The 23,925-nt window shown below is 41.9% G+C and overlaps 2 protein-coding genes across 3 annotated transcripts; both read left to right on the top strand.

Annotated features, from left to right (window-relative positions):
• Nucleotides 1–222: 222 nt before the first annotated feature.
• Nucleotides 223–7,170, top strand: LOC128936671 (acyl-coenzyme A thioesterase 5-like). The gene is made up of 3 exons (XM_054275815.1): nucleotides 223–754; nucleotides 3,701–3,903; nucleotides 4,710–7,170. The coding sequence occupies exons 1-3, from the start codon at nucleotides 223–225 to the stop codon at nucleotides 5,283–5,285; spliced, it is 1,311 nt and encodes a 436-aa protein (XP_054131790.1). The 3' UTR covers nucleotides 5,286–7,170.
• Nucleotides 7,171–8,366: 1,196 nt separating this feature from the next.
• On the top strand, nucleotides 8,367–22,897 carry DNAL1 (dynein axonemal light chain 1). 2 transcript variants are annotated; one of them, XM_054275672.1, is made up of 8 exons: nucleotides 8,367–8,433; nucleotides 10,905–10,943; nucleotides 15,151–15,260; nucleotides 15,911–15,966; nucleotides 17,486–17,541; nucleotides 18,758–18,884; nucleotides 19,298–19,438; nucleotides 20,840–22,897. In XM_054275672.1, the coding sequence occupies exons 1-8, from the start codon at nucleotides 8,431–8,433 to the stop codon at nucleotides 20,917–20,919; spliced, it is 612 nt and encodes a 203-aa protein (XP_054131647.1). In that variant the 5' UTR covers nucleotides 8,367–8,430; the 3' UTR covers nucleotides 20,920–22,897. The 2 variants fall into 2 exon arrangements, with proteins under 2 accessions (XP_054131647.1, XP_054131646.1); XM_054275671.1 differs by having other exon boundaries at nucleotides 8,368–8,433; nucleotides 19,295–19,438.
• The last annotated feature ends 1,028 nt before the right edge of the window (nucleotides 22,898–23,925 follow it).

The following is a 23,925-nucleotide window of genomic DNA, read 5'->3' as shown; positions in this document are numbered from 1 at the left end:
TTGTATCCACTGTACCTGTAATGGATTAAAGTGAAATTTTAACCGATGCCCACGGCTCGCTGCTCCAGTCAGTTGGATGGTTTGGGGGAGGCGGGAGCGGCCCGGGGCTGGGGGGCGGGGAGGGGCTCTGCTCTCTATTGGGGACGCCTGGAAGGGGCGGCGGCCGCGATACCGATATTGCGGGCCGCGAGGCCACACCGCGCACCCGCCACTGCCGCCGCCATGTGGAGAGCGCTGGCCGCCGCCCCGGTGCGGGCCCTGCTGCGCACCCCGCCGGCCCGACGGGCTGCCAGCCTGGCCGTGTCCCCCCACACCGGGCCGGCGGACGAGCGGGTAGAGACGCGGGTGGCGGGACTGAGCCCGGGGCAGCCGGTGACCCTGCGGGCGGTGGCGGCCGATGAGCGCGGCCGCCTCTTCCAGTCGTGCGCGCACTACCGGGCGGACAGTCGCGGGGAGCTGCACCTGGGCACGGACGCCTCCCACGGCGGGGACTACACCGGCGTGGAGCCCATGGGGCTCTTTTGGAGCCTGGCCCCCGCCGGCATGGAGAAGCCGTACCAGCGGCTCGTTCCCCTCCGCACCACGGCCCCGATGAAGGTGGAGGTGTTGGTCCACCAGGGCCACAGCCTGCCCGGATCCATACCCGGGCCCGTGATGGCCAAGGCCGAGGTGCGGAGGTTGTTCACGGCCCCCGGCGTGCGGAGGATCCGGCTGAAGGAAGGAGTCATAAGGGGCTCTCTTTTCCTGCCGCCGGGTGAGTGCCCCGGCCCGGGACCTTCGCCCCGAGGCCGGCGGGACCCCCCGCCTTCTCGGACCAGAGCAAGGAAAATCTCGTAAAATAAACCCTTGCAGAGGCTGTCACCCGGGGAATCCTCATTCCCTAACAGCCGAACGCTGCCCTGCAGACAGTGGCCCTGAACTCTTAGGAAGATATCCCAAGCGCTTGTCGCGACAGGGCCCGGCTTGCGCGTGGCCGCCCCGCCTGCTCCTTCTCGGCGGCACCGAGCAGGGCGGGCGCGGGGAGGCGGCTCTTGCGGGACGGGCCGGAGCTAAAGGAGAACAGGGGATGTAGAGTTTACTTCGTTGCTGTGCTCAGCCTGTGGTTTTTCAGTAGGTTTTATGTTTGCCTCTGGAGTACCAGAATCTAACATCCAGAAAAGCTGGTGCGCTTCATTGTGTGAGCCTGTGCTGAATGTCCCAAGGATTTTACCCTAAGTAGGACTGAATTTAAAAGGTATTTTTCTTCCCTTTGAAACACAAGCCAGGAAGCAGAGCAGCAGATGAAATTCTAAAAAATATATGTATCTCACCTCTGTTCCTACAGAGTTACTACAGTTAGTAGTTGGGCTACTTTTGTGGTATAAAACCAAAATGGATTTATGAGCAAGTTCTGCCTGTTCTGCTTATGAGATGGTTGTGCTTTATGAGGTGTGATATTCTGATGGTCTGTGAGTGGTGTTGGAAAATGAAACCTTACACCAGTGACTGTGTTTGTACACTTGAGCTATGAGTTAAACTTCTTGTAGTTCCCTGAGTATTGTGGGTACTGGAACTGCCCTCCACATTACCTCTAATTTAAAACGACTTGGTTCAGCAACTCCTGTAAGTATCACTACAGTTATTAAGTATTTTCATGCCAAACCAATGATTTTTTTTAATCCATTTAGATACGAATCCAAAGTCCACTGAGGAAAAAAACAACAGAGACTGAACTTTGAATTTCAGATGTTTAGTCAGCATGCTGGATTTTCCATCTCTGAGACATTGTTTTGATCTATCCTGCCTTAGAGGATGAGTTTGATTTCTGCTGAGCTCAGTGGGAATCAGGACATCTGCAAGATGAAACTGCAATTTCCCCTTTAGAAACTCTGGCATTGTAACAGTGTTGAAAAGTCTGGAATCATTGCTTAAATGATATTGCCATCCCTCATGATGGAGGATCCAGTTACAGCATTATGACTATACCCTTCTTTGTTCCAGGGACAAAAAAAAGTTAATATTTTAAAGATAAGAATCTGAAATGTGAACCATTCTTATTAAAAGTGAGAGGACAAGTGGGCTTATGATGTAATTTTAATATGAAAGCGATTTCTCAATTCAGGAATAAGAGTTACAGATGTGGAGGTTTGTTTGTTTTTAAATGTTGGTAAAGTTGTCTAGCCCATTTTATCCTGCTTTTTAGTGAGCTCTGCAGGATCCATATACTTAGGCATGTGTAGGCACTCGGAGAAGCAGTCCAGGATCCTTGTGCAAGTTAAAGAGTGTCTTCATGAGAGAGAAACACATTCATCTATGACTATGTTCTGATTACATGCTCTTGCTAGAAAGCTTTTCGGGTAGGAGTGATGATTAAATACGTATTTTCTTGCCATATAGGCTGGTTGCTGCTAACTAAAGGTTACTGCTGACCATATCATTATAATAAATTTATCCCAGCTTGTTTTCTCTCAAGTAGAATATTGAACTTCAATTAAAAAAAATCAGAACTGAACGAGTAAGAACCCAAAAGCATGTTTCAGTCCCTTTCTGACTTCTTAATGCTTTAATTTGGGAGGTTTCCACCATTTAGCATGTCTAGGAAGGACATGCTAAAAGGAAAAGGAAGAAAATTTCCTTTTCTCAAGTGTGTTGAAATGCCAGAGAGCTTTTCTTTAGCACATACAAGTAGCGTCAGAGAATTAACACACTCTTGCAACAAGCGTGTCCTCTTTGTACTGAGATGGTTGTAGTGAGCTGGATCAAGACACATAAGACATGACATCTGGTGGCCAGGGGGGAAAAAAAAATAGCTTGTTTAGGGTCTCTAAAGCTCCATTAAGTAGCATCTTTAGCCTTTTAACCTAAGATCTCCTGGCTTGGCATACAGGTATTTTACATGACCTTGGCTGCAAAAGCACGGCTGTTGAAAATTGTGGTTCTGATTATCTGTGTAGGTTGGTGGGACAGACTGTGCACAGGTATGTGCACGTTTATCTGTACATCACCCTGCACACACAGCCGCACCCACAGCTCTCAGTTCGGCCTTCTGTCTCGTCATGTCTGCAGGAGCAGCTCTCCTGCCAAGGTTCACAGTGCTGAGCTTGAGAGACAGCTAGTAAGTCCAGTTGATTTTAACAATGGGTTATCTTTGTTGGGCTTTGCTCAATGCAGTTTATTTCAAAGTTTATGTAAGTTTTGTAGAATTTACTTCAAGGGCTCAGTGCTCTTGCCTCATTACTCATGAGCTTGCACTTTGCTAATTAAGAAATTACTTTGTGGGAAAATAGCTGACTTGGTGTATGATTGGTTTGAGGGCAGGAGGTGAAGACCATGGAAAAATACATTTAGAACTGTTAATTATTTTTTGTTGTGGTTTTTTTTTTTGTTTGTTTGTTTGTTCTTTTTGGGGTTTTTGTTGTTTGATTTTATTTTTTTTTTGCTTTTTGTTTTAAAGAGTGAAACCTTTAACTTCATATATTTTTACAGGAATGTAAGGACTTGGACCTATTCTTAGTTTGAAATAGCTGGAGAGGGACATAGCACTGCTTCTCTTAAATAAATGTCTGCTGTGCAAATGGAAAAATAATGTCTATTAATAGCTAATGTCTTATATGACTATTAATAGCAAATGTCTTAAGCATTTTGTTGTTTACTCTTCACCAGATAGTTTTTTGTGTCCTGTTTGATAACTTCTCCTCTGTAACTCTTCTCTTTAATATAGGGGATGGTCCCTTTCCAGGAGTGATTGACATGTATGGTGATGAAGGAGGCTTGATTGAATTTAGATCTAGTCTCCTGGCTACCCATGGTTTTGCTACTCTTTCTCTGCCATATTTTGACTTTGAAGATCTTCCTATGATCTTGAAAGACTTAAAACTTGAGTACTTTGAGGAGGCAGCAAGGTTCCTACAGCGTCACCCAAAGGTGAGTGCAGTGGGAAATCTCTTGGGACTAGGGAGGATTTAGCAGTTATGCCTAAGTGGTGGTGGTGCTTTTTTTTATATTTGAGTATCAGTTTCTGCTGGGCAAGCTTAGGCCCAGTTGTGGTTTATGCATATGACTGGGGAGAGTGAATGTCTTCCAGCACAAAGTATCTGTTAAATTCATGCTGGAGCTAGAAGATTGCTGATCAGTAGGATAGTGAATGCTGGAGTATCCTCCAAACAAGACCAGTGGTGATAAAATGTTGGACTTGTTTGGGTTTTTTTCTTACATGAAAGCAATTAGTTTTAAGAGAGGATGATATGATACTGCTCATAGTAGCTGAAAGAATGAATTTGATGATGTGGAATGTTGCTTTCAGCTTTACTTTCCAGGCTAGAAAAAGACAAGACAATTACTACTGATCTAATCCTTCAAATGTAGTTTGTGAGGTTACTTTATTTTCCTGAGACTTGAATTTCCTGTTACCTGTTTTAGGAAAATGAGAAAAAACTTGCATTAACATATGCAGTAGGGACCAGGTAAGGAGTGAGTGATGGTATGCCTTGTGCCTGTTGGCATTTTTTGTGGGGTTTGATCTCTCTTGGCGTCTCTGAAAAATAAGACCGTAAACAGAAGGAGGAGCGTGGGTCCAGACTGTCACTTTGCAACAGGTTACATCAATAATTAACTTAACCTTTTTTTTTTAATAAAACAACTCCAAAGTCAATTAATGGCTAATCCCATTATAATGTATGCTTCCTTTATTCCTTTCTTCCTCTCTTCTCCACCCCCTGTCTTATCTGAAGGTGAAAGGACCAGGAGTTGGAGTGATTGGGACTGGGAAAGGGGCGGACTTAGCGCTCTCCATGATCACCTTCCTGCCAGAAGTAGTGGCTGCTGTCTCAATCTCTGGCTGTAGTTCAAACACAGTTGCAGACCTCCATTATGGTGAGACGACTCTGCCCGGGCTGCGCTTTGATATGGAGAAAGTCACTGTCTCTGAGTCTGGTGTATATGACGTTTTTGAAGCTCTGGATGACCCAACGAATCCTGCCAATTCTTCTAGCGTGATCCCCATTGAAAAAGCAGAAGGTCACTTTCTCTTAGTGGTAGGGGAAGATGATCGGATGTGGAAGAGCTCCTTATATGCTGAGCTGGCAATCAGGCGTCTACGCCAGCATGGGAAAGACAACTTTGAACTCCTGAGTTATCCAGGAGCAGGTCACCGAATTGATCCTCCTTCTACTCCATTTTGTCAGGTAGCTATGGATCGTGTTTTGGGGGTGCCTGTTCTGGGGGGTGGAGAGAGCAAAGCACATGCCCACGCACAGGAACACTCCTGGAGAAGGATTCAGGAGTTTCTGCACTTGCATTTGGGATGAACACTTAAACACATGCAAGCAGTTGCAGATCTGCAAGGACTGAACTTGAGCCACCAAAATGACTGGTGAATTGAAGGGATTGACTGAGACAAGCCTTGAAATATGAAAATAACCAAATGACTACTTAGTTACAAGTATAAATCTAAAAAGAAAGGGATTTCTTTGGAGCACTCTAAGTTAATTTAACTAGGTAAACAGAGGAGATGTGAAACAACAAGCATGTTGCATTATGGTACAAATTTGACAGCTCAAAGTGGTCAAGATATGAAGAAACAAGTACCTGAAGAGAGTAGCAGGTACTTCCTTGCAGTATTTACACCTCACAGAATGTTAACAGGCAGCCTGCACCCTCAGCAGTGACAGAGAGGATCACACTCGGCAATGACGGATGATAAACGTAGACATCCAAATGATGACTCTGACTTTGAGTCCTAAGCTACCTTACCCCAGAATTCTCATATTTACAGCCATATACACTTCAGATACGTTTTCCATTTACATGAAGATCAAGAAACCTACTAGAAATTTGAAGCTACTTAAAATGAAGCTCGTATACTTAGCATTGTGGTCTTGAGGTGACAGTCTGTTTCTTTCCAAAAAGAACTATGTGCTGAATGGAAAAATGAAGAGTACTTTTCCTTGTCATCCAAGAAGAATGGCAATACTAGCACTGTCTTGTATTTGGGATGTACCTGTCTGTTCCTGTAATGTTTTGGATTGCTGTTTGACACTCAGGGTACTAAGATTCTGTTGGATAGGTTAGAGCATGTCTAAATACAGCCATTAAGTTAGGGATTAATTACTTGTAGAACTCTTTAGTAGTGATGTCAACAGATGCTGATAGCTGTTCTTAGGGGAGAAGCAGAGTTGGGAGGCAGAAAACCTAGCCTGTAGATTTAAACTGACTGTAAAAAGCTTTCACCTTATGGTGGTGATTAATTCAGAATCATACCAAACTAACAATGCCCTCCAAAAAAAGCACCCAAAGCCAAATCTATGATAGCTTTTCCATGACTGCCCAAGGTTATTTTTTTTTAATACAAAATAATTTTTGGCTAGTGCCTTTTTTTCCCTCACCATTCAGGTAGAAAGAATTTTCTTCCCAAATGAGTTGATCTCTCAAGAGTGTCTTGCTGAAATAGTGCCAGTGCTGAAGGCCTGTTGAAGGAGGGCCTCTATCAACAAAATTTCTCCTTCCAAAGTCATTTTTGTCAGACCAGTTTAAAAGCTGCCTAGGAAGTTGAGCTGCCTAGGAAGATAAAAATCTTTCATTAATGTACTCAGTTTTGCTTTGCTCTCAGGGATCTCTCTCCAGTTAACTGTCATTATGCTGCTGCTCAGATTCAATAGCTTTCTGCAACTCTTATTATTCCTTATCATTTGATTAAAGTCACGTGTTTTTCACACACAATCAATGCCAACTGAACAATTTATTCATCCACTCTTTACAAGAGAAGCTCCATTCTGCAAACTCCACAAAAGATCTCTTCATGCCTGGTCTCTAAACTCCCTCACCGGCTGAATAGACTTTTGTCAAGTCCTGTCTGGGGCCTGAACCTCTGCTAACACAAGCAGCTCCAGAAGTCCAGGACCAGAGCCTGCTGCAATGTGCTCCCTGGTGTCACCCATACCTGTCAGACTGCCTTTTTTTCCAAACTCATTTCAAGTAGCAACTGTAGGAGAAAGGGTTGTCTGTTGTGTGAAGGTTCCTGCTTCATCCTGTGTCTCTTCAGTAGCTGGAGCTGTTATCGATTGTGCAAGAGCAGCACCTCCCCTATTCCTGTTCTGTCACTCTCCCAGTGCCAATATCTGTGTCTCCACACTGCAGTCCTACCTCAGCATATGCACTGCAATGCAAGATTGCAATCTGAGGTTCAGGAAGTAAATGTTAAATTGTAAATTAAAAAAAAAAAAACCAAAAAACAACAAAACAGGTAGATTAAGAGGTCTCAGACTTAATTTCTAAAGCACAAGCTTTTAAAATAATTCAGTGTTAGATTTTGTCAGATACATGCAATTTGAAAGAGAAATAAAACACTTCCTTTATTAAAAAGCAACCATGTGTAAGAATTTGATGTTAATTATTTGTTTGGAAAAGTGAATGATACATTGTTTTAAATGGAGGGAAAGTTAAAAACAATGTAATTTTGCTGTAAAGAGCCTTTTTGTCAATCAGGGTTTCCTAGACAAAATAATAGAAGGACCTTTTGAAAACCATGCATTTTGTATATTTACTAGCATTTTGTATATTACAATGCTACCTGGGGACTCAAGAGGCATTGCAGACACTCTGCAGAATGTGTAGCTATTTCCTGAAGTGTGTACTAAACTGAGTGCCTGATTATGGCCTTAGTTACAGCCACATTATTTATATTGGTTTACATTTGTTAGGGTTTGAAGAGACCTCTGGAGACCACCTAGTCCAATTCTCCTGCTAAGGCAGGGTCTTCTAGACCAAGTTACACAGGAATGTGTCCAGGTGGATTTGGACTGTCTGCAGAGGGAGACTCCATTGCCTCCTTGGGAAGTCTGTTCCAGGGCTCTGCTGGAACAGTGTAAAGAGGTTCTTCTTCAACTTGAGGTGGAACTTCTCGTGTTTCAGCTTAAGGCCGTTTCTCCTCGTCCTGTCACCGGGCAGGACAAGGAGATGTGATCTTCTGAACCCTTGAAAAGAGTCTGGCACCGTCCTCTTGGCACCCACCTTTGAGAAATTTCTATCTACTGGTGAGCTCTCCTCTGCTGTGGACGAAACAGGCCAAGGTCCCGCAGCCTCTCGTCACCAGAGAGAGACTCCAGACCCCCTCATCCATCATCTTTGCGGCTCTCCGCTGGCCCCTCTCCAGTAGCTGCTCTTGTACTCAGGAGCCCGGAACCCGCCACAGTAATTCTTTGCCAGGCCAAACGCCCATCCCATTCCATTAAGACGAGTGCTCGGGGGCTGGATGAGCTGCACCGGCCACAGCTGGGGGCCCTCGCAGCTGCCCTGGGACTCCCCAGCGCCGCGGCCGGGCCGTGAGCCCCGTGCCAGGCTAGGCCCCGGCCAGCGCCGCCCGTCCCACAAGGCGCCGCGGGCCGCTACGCGAGTTCCGGGCGGGGCGTTCCCCGCGCCCGTAGCAACCGTAGCGTTCGCGGTATCCACGGCACCATGGTGAGTCCTGCGGCCGGGGCGGCGCCGGGGCCCGGCGGCGGGGGTCGGAGCGGCCCCCGGGCCGGCGGTGGCGGCGCGGAGCCCTCCGGGGTCGGGCCCCACCGAGCAGCCGGGGCTCGGCGAGAGCCGTCCGGGAGGCAGCGCGGGGCAAGGGGCGGCGGCTGAGGCGGGGGCCGGTGGCCTGCTGCTGCGCCTTTGGAAAGGGGGATTTCGGGGAGAAGCGAGGAAAGAGGGGAGTCACGAACTCCCAAACCTCCGCTAGTACGTGGTTTTAAGGCGGCGGTGTCGGTGATCACTGCAGCGATTACCTTGGTATCTGTTGCTGTGCAATTCCGATTTCATCTATTTTAAATACAAATAAATGTCTGCAAATAAAGGCGAAATGTTGCTGTTTTGCTTTTTCCTGGGGGTCTAAATTTTGTAGATACTATGTGTCCAACTAGTACAGGTGTGGTTATTTTTCCCCTTCACAGATTCTGTTTCTTGTTTCTGCCATGTTGATGGTGACTCTTCAGGGATGCCCACTGATCACTTGGCATTTTGAATATTTTAAAATAAAGTATTATGACTTTCTTTAGTCTAAATACCTGTAGAAAATTGTTCAATAAGCAGGTAGAAGAACCCTGCAGATAAGCTTCTTGGAGGAAGTTTCCCTTGAGTAACCTCCTGTGGCAGAAGATACTCTGATTTACCTACAGAAATTTCAAGTGCATCTCAAAGAAAATGAAATCCCTGATATGTGCTCTCCAGAGAGAGAGAGAGATAACCTGCTGTGCTGATATCCATGTTTTCATCAAATCAACAGAGATAAGTGTCCAGAGGTCAGGGAAGAAGCTGCTCCTTGTGTTCACATGGATCAGTAGCTTTAAAGTCCAAACTGTTTTTAGGCATGACTTCAAAACAGCAGCAGCCACTGATCTTATAAATGCATTTCTGTCTTCAACATGAATGACTGAGATCATGTACCCAAATGCTGTGGTGACTGGCTGCCATAATTATGAAAAAGGCAATGAAGTTTCTGCCCAAAAATCCCCAGTTAACTGGAAGCCAGCTGTTTTTGCCTCCACACTGGTAGCTGTTAATTGGCTTGAATGAGGCTGTTGTAGTGGGAGCTTAGGGATGTGATATTCTGAACCAGAGGAGGTCATGCAGATGTGTATCTCTGGCAGACACTGGGGAGCTACTGCTGAGGCTCAAGTTTGCAGGTCATCCCCAATAGGACTGAGAGCTAGCTATCACTTGGTATGGACCAGATTGAAATGAGTGCCTGTCCGTGGGCAGAAAGAGTGGAACATCTGAGGATGTCTAAATGGAGGTGCATGTTGATTTTTGAGATGCATGCTCGGGCTCCCTGGTGTTGTTGGCTCTTAGGCTGTTGCTGGGTGTTCAGTGGCTGTGGCCTTTTCTTATATAAAGCTGCCTCAGCTGTTGCCTTTTATTGCTGGGACCAGAGTTTCCTGTGGTCCAGAGTAAAGTACCCAATACTAAAGCTCTGTGACTGAGGTGGCTGCCTGTAAGATTTTTGGGGGAAGTTAGTTTGTTGTTTTTAACTTCAACAGTAAGGGGGGGTTATATATCTGATTACCTGAAAGGCTGCTTTTATCCATGCCCTGCTACACTTAGGAGCAACAGAGATGCCAAAACTAGTGTCTTCCTATATTTGTAGAAAGAAGGCTGTTCATCACTGTTTGTAGCAGATTGATCTCTGAAACCTTTTTAATCCAAGACATCTTGGATTATGTTTAATGTTTAGAGAAGCATTAGGCATGTTGTTTATATACTACTGTTTTGGATATCTTTATGTGGTTTCACTGAGACTCTGATGTGAGGTGGAAAAGTAAGAGTTAGTGACAACAGAAAGTTGGTCAGTGGATCAGTCCTTAAAAAGCAGCCCTCAGGTTTTTCCAAACTGAATAATAACACCACATACATGTTTTCACATCACATGGTGTAACTCAATGTGAAATCATTGGAAAGAAACCCCAAATATATATAATCCAGATTGCTCTTGAGTTTTGGCAAGCTGTACCTTATTTTCTTCAGTGAATTTTAGGAGGCTGTATAATTTTCTGGTCACAGACTTCCTTTCAGGTGGGAAGCTGCTAATGCACAGTAGGAAGCGTGAGGGTTTAAGAGCATTAGACCACAATTTTCATTGCAGTAACTTCTTATGCCTTTAAGCTGAATTTCACCATAAAAGCTAATAAGCAGTGTGCCATGGGACAGAGAGTAAGATCAGGAAGATAATGTCCTGACATTAGGCTCATTGTTTGCTTCTGAAAATGCAGCAAAGTACAGGACACTGGGGGGTTCCAACTTCTTTGACTTGGCTGACCCGAGATAATACAGGAAAGTGGTGGAAGGGGGGCAAACGAGCAGGATAGGGAGAGGGAAGGAAAAGGAAAGATTTGCAGTGAACAAGCCACTTAAAAAATTCAATGAATATTCACTTAAGTTTGTTTCACTTTTAGGCGAAAGCAACGACCATCAAAGAAGCTCTAGCCAAATGGGTAAGAACTAGAACAGTGTCTAGCGGCGTGAGGTTTGACTGTATTCAGCTAATTTTGTTTGTCAAACATTGTAAGGAATATGTTTGCATGAAACATTGGCTTTAAGAAGTTTCACAAAGTAAAATGATGGTTACTGTTGTTGTTGTTATATAGTACATTCTGTTGGACTTTATGTATGTTCCTGTTAAATTGATATAACTGGTAAAGATTAGTCTGTTTTGCCCTCCTGCCTTGTTCTGCTGGATATGCATGGGCCTGAAGTCACAAAAGAGATCTAAAGTTGGGGACCTATTATGTTTTAATTATGCTCTGTTCATTTTATCCAATTGCAGTCTTTCCCACGGAATAAACAAGTATGAAATTCTCACTGTACTGAATTCAGTGAATCTTCTACATGTCTTTTGACATATAGTCCCTCATATTGTGCAAAGCTTAACTCAGAATGAGTTTCTTTGGGTTTTTTTCTTCTTAAATACTCTATTCATACAGAAGCTCATTTGGTTGTGGCTGACCTGGTCTTCCAAAAAGCTATGTGTTGGCAAGGATGGGGATGTAATGCCAAATGATGATGAGGGATGCTCAAGGGTCAGGTTCGCTGTCCAGTGAAACCAGTGAGAATCTTTCCCCAGTCTCTGAATTTTAGATGAAGGCACAGATGTGCTGTTTGTTGTACATATGCTTTCCTGCTAATTCTGGCCAGCTGCTAGAGCAATGATTTATAAATGTTTTGGCCTCTGGAAGATCTGAATGTGATAGCGTGGTGTCATGGTTTCACGCTGGCACAATGCTAGTGCTCCCATGAAAATACACTCTCTCTGGTTTCTGCTGTGAGCTGTGACCAGGAATAAGCAAAGCAGGCTCCTACTTAGAAATAAAGGAAAGAAAACTTGATTAACTACACTACAACTATATGTAAAAAGGAACACACAGGAAAAATTAAAACCTTACAAATACATTTCCTCCTCCCCCCACCAAATTTCCAGTACGTCCATCCCCTAAATCACCGACTCTCGGTCCATCACCACCCTGTAGATAATCAATTCTCAATTAATCAAGAGGAGGGGAGTCTTTCTTGTGCCATAGGCTTTCCCTGGAAACACCGTTGAAACCTCGTGTGTTTCTATGTCACATGTGGCACCGTCCAGAGAACATCTGCTGTCATGACCTCTTCTTTCTATGTCCAGTGCTCTCACTACTGCACATGGACCAGAGCTGCTTCTAGGGTTGTCTTTTTAAGGATGTTTTGTCCCGTACTAAAAAAGGGCACAGTCTCACTTTTGGGACACCTGTCCCCCCAAATTTCACCCCCTGGGGCTGAGGGGTACTAACACTGAACCCTCTTGGTTCTGAGCCATCGCCTTCCCCTGGGTGCAGTCTCTGTGTCACAAGGAACGTGGTTCTGTCTATGGCTATAACAAGAAGAGTCTAGCTAAGCTACTCTATCATCTCTTCCTGCCTAAGATTCTTCTCCACTCTTCCGACATCTCTCACTTGCTCAGACCTTCATCACACTTGCCCATTTCTTTCTTCGTCTTCTACTCTATCTCTCTTCTAGGAAAGGTTAATGTTCTGTAAAGTTTTCATTGTCTAAAAAGGGGTTAAAACTCAGGCTCTGCCCGCCTGGAGACTCCCACATGCGGCCGGACACCTTCTCGCTGCAGCTTCCTCCTTCTCCGCAGGCTGGGCTGTGCTGCCAGCACATTATATCAAATTTCAAAGTAACAGTCTCAGGCACAGGCTCTCTCTCTCTCTCTCTCTCTCTCTGTCTCCTAGGGTGGGGGCTGTCCGATGCCACCCTTCCACCCTCGGGGCCAGGCCAACCTCTCCCGGCCGCATGGCTGCCCCTCCCCTGCCCAGAGCAGACAGCTGGGCAGGGGAGGTCCGACCTGCTTCCCTCTCGAAATTCAAAGAGACTTCTCCCGCGAGTGCTCTGCTTTTTAACCCCTGTGTTCTCAGAGGCGTATCCAATGTCTTCAGTGGCCAAACCGGGTGCCAATACTCAAATCTGAACACTTATTGGTGTGACCACAGCATCTCAGAAAACTTACTTCCTCTCAAACCACAACACATGGGTAGGTACACTTGTAAGCCAGAAGCTCAAAGTACTAGCCTGTAACTCAAGATTCCTTCAATTTTGAGTTTTATCATTGTTTAGTACCTTCAGTATTTCAGGGGTTTTCCAGTTATGTTGGTATATCCCACAGACTTCACTGCTGCTCTCCTAGTAAGAACTAGAATGCAACAACTTACAGACATAAGCATTAGTAGAGGTATAAACTGTGTATAAAAGTAGCTTGCTTTTCCTCCCTCAGTCTTTCTGCCCTCCAGAACTTCAGCTCCATGTTTCCTATTAACAGATTTATTTTCCATTTGCCCCTCTGTCACATGTCTCAGAATCAGCCTGTGTCAGTGAGTTTCCATTAACATTAGGCATAAAGTGCTGAATTTGCTTTTCTGTTCAAGTTATTAGGGGTGGGTCTAAATCTTCCTTTTACTCTTCCTAATCTGGATCCATGTGGCTTGTACAATTGCATTTGGTGTTGTGTTGCATTCCAAATGTTTTTCTTCCCTTTTGGTATAAGGGTTTACCTATGCCCGGCAGTCAGGGTGACATTAGTTAAATCAAAGCAACTTGAAATCAAAGCAGCTTCAACTTGGCAAACATGTAACCTGTTCTTATAAAAACATGTCTGTTCTACCTATATTTTCTCTGTGGCATATTGTGGCTGTGCAATTGCTTCCAGAAGTACTTGGCAATGTGGATGAATTTTCTTCCTGAAGGTGCTCACTGCTGTGAGCTCACTGCTGGCCCAGTCCGTGTTGGAAGTTCTCTCCCTTTCATGTTTTTAAGGAAAAATGTATTTTTATTTGTTGGTATGAGCTCATAAATTACAAACTGAATGTAAATACAAACAGATACAGTACTGTTCTTAGAAAAGAAAATGGAAGTTTCACATTGATATAGATACTTTGTTTGAACATGTATCACCATATTCCAGCAAAACATCTGATGTGCTTATTTGCTAAATCATTAATTTTGAGTAAAAATGCTGTTACACTGAATTTGGACAGAAACTGGAATATAAGTAAGTGTGCAAGACAACATGATCTTTTAAAATTAAATTAAGTTTTGTGAAGTATTTTGGGCACATAAGAGGAAAAACAATGTTATCAAAACCTGATGTTCTGCTGTGGGATACTGAAAGACTTATGGGATGTGATTAACTTAATTACTTAAGTAGCCATATAAACTGGGGCACACTCAGATATCACTCTTTTCAGTAGATGCATGAAATGGAGGAGAAAACAAGAGTCCTTGTTTTGAAAGTGCCAAGATTTCTCCTTTGTTAATGGACCTCCAGTCCTTGCAGTGAACACTGAGTGAACTGAGAAAATGCTCCCTTTGTGCCGTCAGGGAGGCAGCTGTCAAAACTGCTGCTACTCTCTAAACAGATACTTGTTCCAAGCGTTTAGTCAATAATTGCCATCACTTCAGAATTTTAAAAGCTTTAATTGATGATATTTTTTAATAAACCTAAATGCCGAAGTTATGTCCATTTTTTCAAGACTCTGAATTATCAACCTAGGTTGTCAATAGAAAATCTGTCTTTTGCTGTATTGTCTTAAGTGTGACATCTTCCCCCACTCTTTCTTAATGGCTAATTAGAATATTTTTTTTAGATTCTTAATGCTGTGAATCTGTTGAAGTTCTCCCCCAAAACACACTCCCCTGTATCTGGTTTGTGTCGTGAGCTGGGCACGAGTTCTGAGATTTCTAGGTGAAGTGAGAAGGAGACTTTTTTGTCAGAGCTTTTAAATCTGCTTCTGCTATAGATTGGCCCTAGCTGAGGTTTCTGTATGTCAGTTTCCATGGAAATATCTTAACCCAGAATTTTAGCCTTCAATCTATTCTCCATTCCTTGTGGCAGATGACTCCTTTACTAAATTGCTCAAGTGTTACACAACTTTTAAAATCCAACATATGTAATGTATAAGTTATTTTGATACCTTGAAAATAAGCTAGCTTTACCCTTTTTATGCTACACTAGCAGGAATCCTGATAACAGTACTCAAAATGCTTTCTCCTTCCAGTATTATATGTGAATTCCTTCTATAGTATTCATTTTTAGAGTAATTATTTTAGTGTAGTAGTTTTTGGTAATTGCATGTAGCAGTGAGACTCTTCCTCACCTTCTCTTTTCTTTAGGAAGAGAAAAGTGGCCAGAAAGCTTCAGAGGCAAAGGAAGTGAAACTGTATGGGCAGATTCCTCCCGTGGAAAAGATGGATGGCGCCCTCTCTGCTCTTGTTAACTGCGAGTAAGTTCAATTAAAAACATGCTGGAAACAAAATATCCTCCTCTCTTCCTTTCAGTTTTTCTGCTGTCCACTGCAGGTATGTGTTTACTCTGTTTAAGTGTGGCCTTCAAAGCAGCAACTTTCTCTTCTTTCTTTCTTAACTGAGCTTCTCTTTCTGCACACAATTGCCCTTTTTAATTCAAAGACCCCTGTAATTTAACTCAGAAGGTGTTAGGGTAGATTCTGCATTAATATTTGTCCCCAGAAAAATTATATGCTGTTTATCAGTATATAATTATAGATTGGTGTTTGGAGTCTATCAGCTAAATGTTTATGATCCACTCCAAAATCCATGGAAAAAAAGAGGCAATTTCAGCAAGACTTCCAGAAAGAGATTAGAGTAATTTCAGAAATAAACATCCATGCACTTCATAAGGCTAGGCATCAAAAGATAATCCAGTATTTAATGTAAGTAACTCATGGTACTTTCCCAGAAACTAAATAAAGCTTAATGATTTGAGGATATTTTGAGTCTCTTACACATCCAGTTAGTTTACCATCTAATAAGACAAGAACATATAATTATTTCTAATGTAGTGGTGTTGGGACATGGAACTCTTCCAGTGTAGTGATCCCTTATATATTGTGAATTGATTATTCTTTTTTTAAAGGAAACTATCACTGTCTACAAACTGCATTGATAGAATCGCCAACTTGAACAACCTAAGTAAGTGACAAGCCAGCTGTCCATTGTGTTTGTTTTCTAGTTGCCTGGCTAGGAGATATGCCATCATTTGTTACATGTGTCCAGGTTTATTTATACCTGTTATTATCCTTTTTTATTCCCTCCTCATAGAACATTACAAGTGACCTTTAAAATGACCAGTCTTACTGGAGAATGCATGCTGAGCAGCAGTGGTGTATTGCAGCAGGTATCCTTGCACTAGCCTTGACACTTGTCTCACAGTGCAACATTCAAAAAATTCTATTCAGTAAGCACTTCAGTACCTTCCCATGAGCCTTACTGTGCTATTCAACACCTAATCAGTTCTAGAGTGATGTCATGACTATTTTCCATGCTCCTGATGGAGACAGTCTGCAGTTCAACAACTCTGCAAATGCATTATTGGTTGCAGTGAGGTTGGAGTGTTGTAGAACTGGATGGAGAAAATGTCATTCCAGTTTGCAGAGGATTGGGTATACTTGGTTTCATTTTGTTCATACTTTATAAATGGATGTGTCATCTGTCTGGAAATAGTTTTTTTCTTGCTTGGACACCTGTCTTTGAAACTCTTGGGTTACTGATTTTGGAACAGAAGTCTTAATGGTCTGTCTTCAAGATTTTGACTGTGGCACAAGGCTGACAAAGAGGAGCAGGCTTTGAAGTGGAGCTTCCAGGTTTTTCTGTTCCTATTAAAATGCCAGCTGGATAGATAAGGAACCTGGAATCTCATGCTTTCCAACTGCACACCAAGAGATCTATCAAAGAGCTTGATAAACTTATTTCTTTGCATAATAAGCTCAGACTTCAAAAGAATCGGGAATACTAGTCAGGGAAATATATTCCAATAGTCTTTCCAAATAACTGTTCTTTAATACTTTAATTGTGTAACTACCATGAGAAAAAATAATTAGGCAATTATACATAGAAGTGAAACCAATGACATTTTTTAGTGGTATAAAACATTAAAAGCTGTTAAAGCATCTTAAATATTTATATTAATGTAGATTCAAAACATCCAGTCTATACCAAGTATTTGATGCTAAAGCCAGACAAACTAGAACTAAGTTGAATGTCTCTCATGAGGCATCTGTAAGGCCGCTTTATATGCTGCCTGTAGTATAGAAACCAAATCTGCTGCCTTAAAATAAGATCAGCACCACTTTTGCCTGGAGAAGAAGGGACATGAATTATGTAAGATAAAAGAAGCAAGTCAGCAGTTAGAGTTCAGGTGCAAGGTGAAATAATAATTTTTGTTCAGTATTTATCAAAACTGAATTTCAACTAGGTAACCTATAGCTGAGCAGCTTTGTATTCATGAGTGTATTTCTGAGCTTTCCCCTGCATCAATTCTTGCTGATCTGTTTAGGTCAGGAGGGTTTGTTTCTCTTAGGTCATTCTTTCTTAAGGTAGCCTGTTCAGAGTGCAGTTTGTAAGCAGAATATGGCATTTTACCTGACTTACAGCACCTTCTTATTTTAAAGAAACCCCATTTATTAATGAGATTTTTTTTAATTTATTGCAGAAAATTTGAGGATTCTGTCTTTGGGAAGAAATAACATAAAGAACCTGAATGGATTGGTATGTGCTTTTTAGTATCAATACTTCATTAATAAAATAGAATATGGGATAATTTCCCCGTGTTCATACAAGTCTTTGCTGAATTCAATAAAATTAAGTGAATAAAAGGTTAGGCACTAACCTTTTATGTTCTCCTTTTGCTATCATCTCTTCACACTCTTACACATTGCTTCTGAATTTTCAGATAGTTGTTCACTTTTTTTTGGTTCAAATTCCCTTAATGTTTGGAAATTTTTCTACCTTAATTTCCTACACTGAAAAATTTTTGGAAGAGAGATTTTATTGTCTTTAATAAAGATAATCAGAAGTTCTATTTGAAAATTGCTGTCTATCTGTAAAGCCATTTAAATTCTGCTGGCTTTACATGAATATAATTCCTGCAGACATTTTGCATGCAGAATTTTCTACCTGAAGATACTTAGGCTGTGCTTCTTTAATACAAATATTGGCAGTCCTGTAAAAACACACTTCCTTAGAGTCAGTCCCTTTTATATTAACTGGCACCTGACACAGTATGGCTTTAGAGTTGATGGTGGCAGGACTGAGTCTACCTAGTAGGAGAAAATTAGTTGAGGAAAAAAATTGGATCAATTTTGTTACATTTGAATTCAGGCCAGAAGAATACTTTTTTCAATCAGCATTTTAAAAATGGTTATATAAATTCTTTCTCAAGAGATACTGTTTCGCCTCAAAGCTGTTCTCACCTTCAGAGATGCCATCTCTCTTAAGTGTGAAAGGCAGAGTTAATGTGTAATGACTGGCTTTAAAAAACCTTTGTTTTGAGAGAATTAGGAATGTGATTTCTGGCTAGCACATACAAACATACAAGAAAATACCAGAATGAAAAATGCTCTCACACTGTGTAACATCCTTTCCAAAGCAGTTGTTGAATTGCATTCTCTTCACACATGCATGCAGTGCACAAGTAGGCAGATTTGTCTCCTCTGCCTTAAGAACTACTGCAGCCAGTTACATCTTGTTTTATTCTAATATAGCAATTTCTCTCCTCCTTACATATATTTGCATATATAACTTTGCCTTTTAATTCCCATGAGCATTTGTCATGCCTTATAATTAGGGACCTACTTAAAAGGAAATGAGGACCAATATACCTTAATATTTTCTCACGTGATGTTACCTGTAGAAGGTGAAGAAAGAGTGTGAATAATAAGGAAGATGTACTTCTGCTTATCTGAGTAGTCCTGTCGTTTTCCAGGAGGCAGTTGCTGAAACTTTAGAGGAGCTGTGGATCTCATACAACTTAATTGAGAAACTGAGGGGTATCCGTGTAATGAAGAAACTGAAGGTTCTTTATATGTCAAATAATTTGGTGAAAGACTGGGGTAAGCCATGCATCTCTACTCTGTAGAGACTTCTGTAGTGTGGTGAATGCATGAGTTAAGTCACCAAGTGAAATATAGTGCTGTATCTCATGGAGCTTTAATTGTAACTGACAAGCCTGCAGACATGTGCGAAATCCCTAAACATCCACTCATGCAAGAGAGTAAAAATAGTTAGAATATTGAATTTAACTTCTAAGTCAGATTAAGTTCATGCTTTGAATCATCTTTCTCCAACCTCTCTTAAAGCACATCCCTGTTCTTTAACCTGACACCAGTTAGAATCCAAGCAGTCCCTCTCCTGTTGTATCCCATGCTCTTTATGTTTGCACTGAGTGTGAAAGGAATGTGTGGTGCAGATGTACTTTCCATGTTCCACAATCTGGTGGTTGTTTTCATCTTTGTGGTTGCAGCAGAGTTTGTGAGGCTAGCAGAGGTGCCAGTACTAGAGGAACTGGTGTTTGTAGGCAATCCACTACAAGAGAAATTTGCTGCTGATCAGAGCAGTTGGATTGAAGAAGCAACCAAACGGGTACCTAAGCTGAAAAAGCTGGATGGTGAGTTAAAAGCTTAATATAACGACAACCACAGGGAAATTAAAGATAACCTCAGAGATTCATTTGTGTGCCCATGAAATTCCTCCCTCCTCTTCAGAGTTATTCAGAAGTAGTTACTGAGATCCTGGCCACAGTGTTTGATGGATTTTGGAGTGCTAAATCCAAGTGGTCTTGCAACCTAGAGTTGTGCATTATTCTGTAGTTACCCAAGTAGTTTTATCAAATACCTAATAGGGAATGGAAAGATTTCACATTAAATAAATTAACAAGGCTTTCATCTGCCAAGCTGAATTACAGTTTTCCCAACAAAAGAGGTGACATGAGATAATGGAGATAGACAGGAATATGTTCTGGTTTGCTTTTGATGCAAGAGCAAATTTTCAAATCTGCATACAAATTTCCTAAATGCTTGAATATCCCCCTCCATTACTGCAGTAAGCCTCAATTTGTGAGCTATCCTCTCCTATTTAAGACACTGCTATGAAAAGTTATTCAACCGCTTAGTGACTAAAAATGAGATAATTCTGAAATCTCTTTTAAAATATGTTAATTCCTGTCAATGGAGATGGTAGCTGTTCACTATTATCCCCTGTGTACTAAAGCAATGAAGGGGAGAGCAGGAGTGGTAACACTAACATAGAGTCAGAATAACAGCTGGGAAGGGAAGGGAAGGGAAGGGAAGGGAAGGGAAGGGAAGGGAAGGGAAGGGAAGGGAAGGGAAGGGAAGGGGCATGTCAACAAGAGCAGACAGCTTCACTACAGGGAGCAGTGGATGTGAAGCCTATTACCAGGCTCTATCTAAAACCAGATCAACTGCAGTAAAAAAAATTCTTAGAAAGCGGAAGCCTGATGAGAGAATTGCACTGCTAGGAAGGATGGCCTGCAGTGGTCCATTTGCTGTTGTAATAGGAAAAATTTAGAATGTAAAACAAAAAAAAAGGAATGGGGCACATATCTGTGGGCAAAAAGTGCCCTTGGTAGTATTACTAACCACACTAAAGTTTGTGCATATATGTCCTGGAAAAGGCAGCATAAGTAGGGGCCCCACAAGAGAAGGGTATGTTGTTAGCAATTGAACTGACTTGGTGCATCTCCCAGAGACCAAGTGGGGCTGATTTTTGCAGACCATACTTTAGTACCTTTTTGTTCCCCGTTACCCAAGAAGTTGGAAAAACATCCAACAGCAGAGGAGCTCATAAGTCGAAGGCTTTTCTAGTTAAGAGCAGTTGAGGCATGCAGAAGTTCATGGTGGTTAGAAACAGGCAGGAAATACAACTCTTGACTCTTTCCAACAGGACAGATAAGATCATAATTCATAATTCAGATAAGTTCATAATTTCAGGTAGATCATAATTAACTATGTCTTCCTCTTCTTCTTTTCCTATTTTTTTTTTCTCCTAGGTACTTTAGTTGTTAAAGGAGAAGAGGAAGAAGGAGCGGAAGGAGCGGAAGGAGCAGAAGGAGCAGAAGGAGGAAACTGATGACATTTTCTTATTGGGTGTTAAATTATTAAAATAACTCCAGATAGCTTTGCACATAAACTTTTATAAAAGTATTTGTTTTGAAGAGAATCTTTGGGCAGCTTTTAAAAGACCAACTTATCTCCACAATCTCTCACCCAAAGAGTTAGTTACCAAAAATTGCTCACACTGGTTTTGTCAAGCTTATGAGACCTTCTGTAGAGACTAGTGGAGCTGAGTTTACCTGCTGTTTGGCTAGCAAGAGATCTTTATTTAAATTAATACACAGCTATTTTTAATTCCTGATTAGTGGTGCTTGTTGTTGACTCTTGGATTATAAAAGAACTGGTTTAGCTTATTTGGTGCTGCTGGCCAACACTGAATTGGAAACTCTGAGGCCAGAAGAATAATGTTGTGGTTTAGAGACACCTGACGAGCTTTGTTGTGTTTAATTTTGTCATGGGACTTTCTCAATAGTTTTAATATGTGAGTTTGCCTTTTCATTCCTTGAAGTGTTATGCCAAACAGGCCCCGTAGTTGCATACGCACAAAAAAGGTATTGGTTTGATGAGCATTTGTTCCTGGCTTTAAGTCTCGAAATGGGCTTCTCACATTGGAACTCAACTGCATTCCTTAGAAGGCCATGTATAACTTATATATTTATTTATTTTTAAGAGGTAATGGGAATTCATTGCATGGTTTCTGTAAGACTAAAATACCTGCTAACTTTGGGTTTTGTCTCTTACTAAGACATTAATTTGGAATATGTTGCCTATTAGCCTACAGCTGGTTTCTGGCTTTGGATTGGGTCACTGGTGGACACAACCCTTCTTAGCTCTGGAATCTTCCGGTAACTAAGGAGGCTGAAAGTAACAGAGAAACTAACAGCAAACAGAAGACCTGGGCTTGAGGACAGAAAATTTTGATTTTGGGGATACTAATTTTTTGTGAAAGCACAGGTATAAGCAGTGAGAGAAAGTATATGTAGTTAGTGGGGACAGTGGGATGATGAGATGAGATGAGATGAGATGAGATGATGAGGGCATTGGTAAAAAAAGTATTGAAGAGGTACCGAATGTGCTATATTGCAGGGTAACCAGTTTTAGTAAAGCACCCTTATGTGGCTACTTCTAGTGAAAAGCATTGAACAACCATGAAGACACACCTGATTTCACTGTGGGATGCCAAAAGTGCAGTTTTTCTTCTTCTCTTTGAAGAACAGATGGAGTCACCTGAGTAGATTTTTCTGCAGTTCCTTTCTGTTTTTTTAACAAGTTTTCTTCTAATTTGTGGTACCATCTTTTTTTGAAATTGAAGTGACAAATATATCTGCTGGTTCCAGCCCAGGCATGGAAGGGATGGGGTCAGAATGACACTCTTAGTTATTTTGTTTGTGAAGGTGTGGCAAGAGTTGAAATCTTGGAAGCCAAGTTCAGAGATGAATGGTAGAATTGGCCCAGGCAACAGTGTTACAGATCTCAAGCTCCAAGTATAATTGTAGTAGGCAATTCTCTAATCAGTTTCTAACTGAACACTGTGAAGTAAATTATTACAAGACAATCACAGTTTAATTTCAATATATTGCTATTTAATCTGTGATTACTGAAGGAATTCTAAAGCATTCTGATTTAAGTTTGCATTTGCTGAAGAATTTTATTTGGATCCATTACTAAAAGTAAGTCAAGAGCACAATGGCAAGAACTCTGGACATTCTTCACCCAGCACAAACTATTTCCAGGCAGCTGTTCTCTTTACCAGAAACTACTTTCTTAGTTAGCTAGTTCACTTTTTTTTGTTATTTCTTTAGAAGTATTCTCCTAGCTTTATTATGAGTAAGGGCAGCATTGACCAAGAAGCACCATGGAGGAGTGTCTACAGCCAGCAGTCATTTCATCCATCTTTTGAAGCCAAGCCACTCTGTTCGCTTGCAGCCAACCACGCTTGGCAAGGTGGAACTGTGTGCTTGGGCAGTACAGAGCCCGTGGCACACTTAGGCCCTGTTGGCCCCATCTGCTGGGGGGGACCCACAGGGGATTGGCTGTGCCCTTGACCACTGTAGTCAAAGTGTAGCTCATGTGAGCCAGAGCTTGACTGACTCAAAACTTGCCTTCTGAATCATCCCAACAAGCAGAAATGCCAAATTCATCTCTGTGTTTGGAGGTATTTTCAGAATAGACCACATGGTGCTCTTCTCCTAGTGCTTGGCCACAAAGAAAAGTGGTTGAAGCTGTGGACCAGTCTCTCCCAGCACAGCTGCAAGTGGTGTGTATGGCTGGCTTAGCTCCACACATGATTGTGACAGGAGGAAAAGGGAGTGATGAGCACAGTCCAATGCCAAGTAATCCTGCTGGCTGATACTTTAAATACGGCCTAAGTCTGTACATTTCTGAAGGTTACATTAGATACAGCAGATACTCTACACTTTGGCTATTTGGGGCATTCTGAGAGCAGAATAGAAATTTAGTGTTCTGACTATGTTGTAATGATTGAAGTGAAACACAGATCCATTGACAAGTGGTGAGGGATAAGAGCAGTTCCTGACTCTTGTAAGTGATCAACAGAGGCTACACCTACAGGGATCAGTCCAAAACTATCGTAGGTGGTGGTAGAGCTGGGGGATTGTGTGGCCCACTGGCATTGGTGCTTTCCACAGATGAAATGGCACAAATTCTCGAGCTCTTTTCTTTGAGGGCTGCATTATAAATACCAACAAAAAAGGAAAAAAAAAAAAAAAAAAAAAAAAGGAGAAAAAATCATTATTGAAGGAAGGGAGCATCTAGTCTTAGAACATAATTTAAAACCATTCTGATAAAAACTATGTGTCAGTCTCATTGAAACAATACAGTAAGAAAATAATTGACTGTGGCTTTTATCAGGAGATACTTTGTCTCAAAGTAAAGCTGGTAGCTTCACTTTATCTTGCTTTGCCTAATGAGTCATGATTACTCTCAAGAACAAAACAACCTCCCCAAACTTTTTCTCCTCCAAAGTAATTTCCCTAAATTTTTAAATTTGCACTTTAAAATT

Source organism: Melozone crissalis, unplaced genomic scaffold (assembly GCF_028551555.1).
Source record: "Melozone crissalis strain CALT ecotype California unplaced genomic scaffold, PUWL_Pcris_2 ptg000018l_1, whole genome shotgun sequence".
NCBI classification, from domain to species: Eukaryota; Metazoa; Chordata; class Aves; order Passeriformes; family Passerellidae; genus Melozone; species Melozone crissalis.
This window is presented reverse-complemented; position numbering and strand designations above follow the sequence as displayed.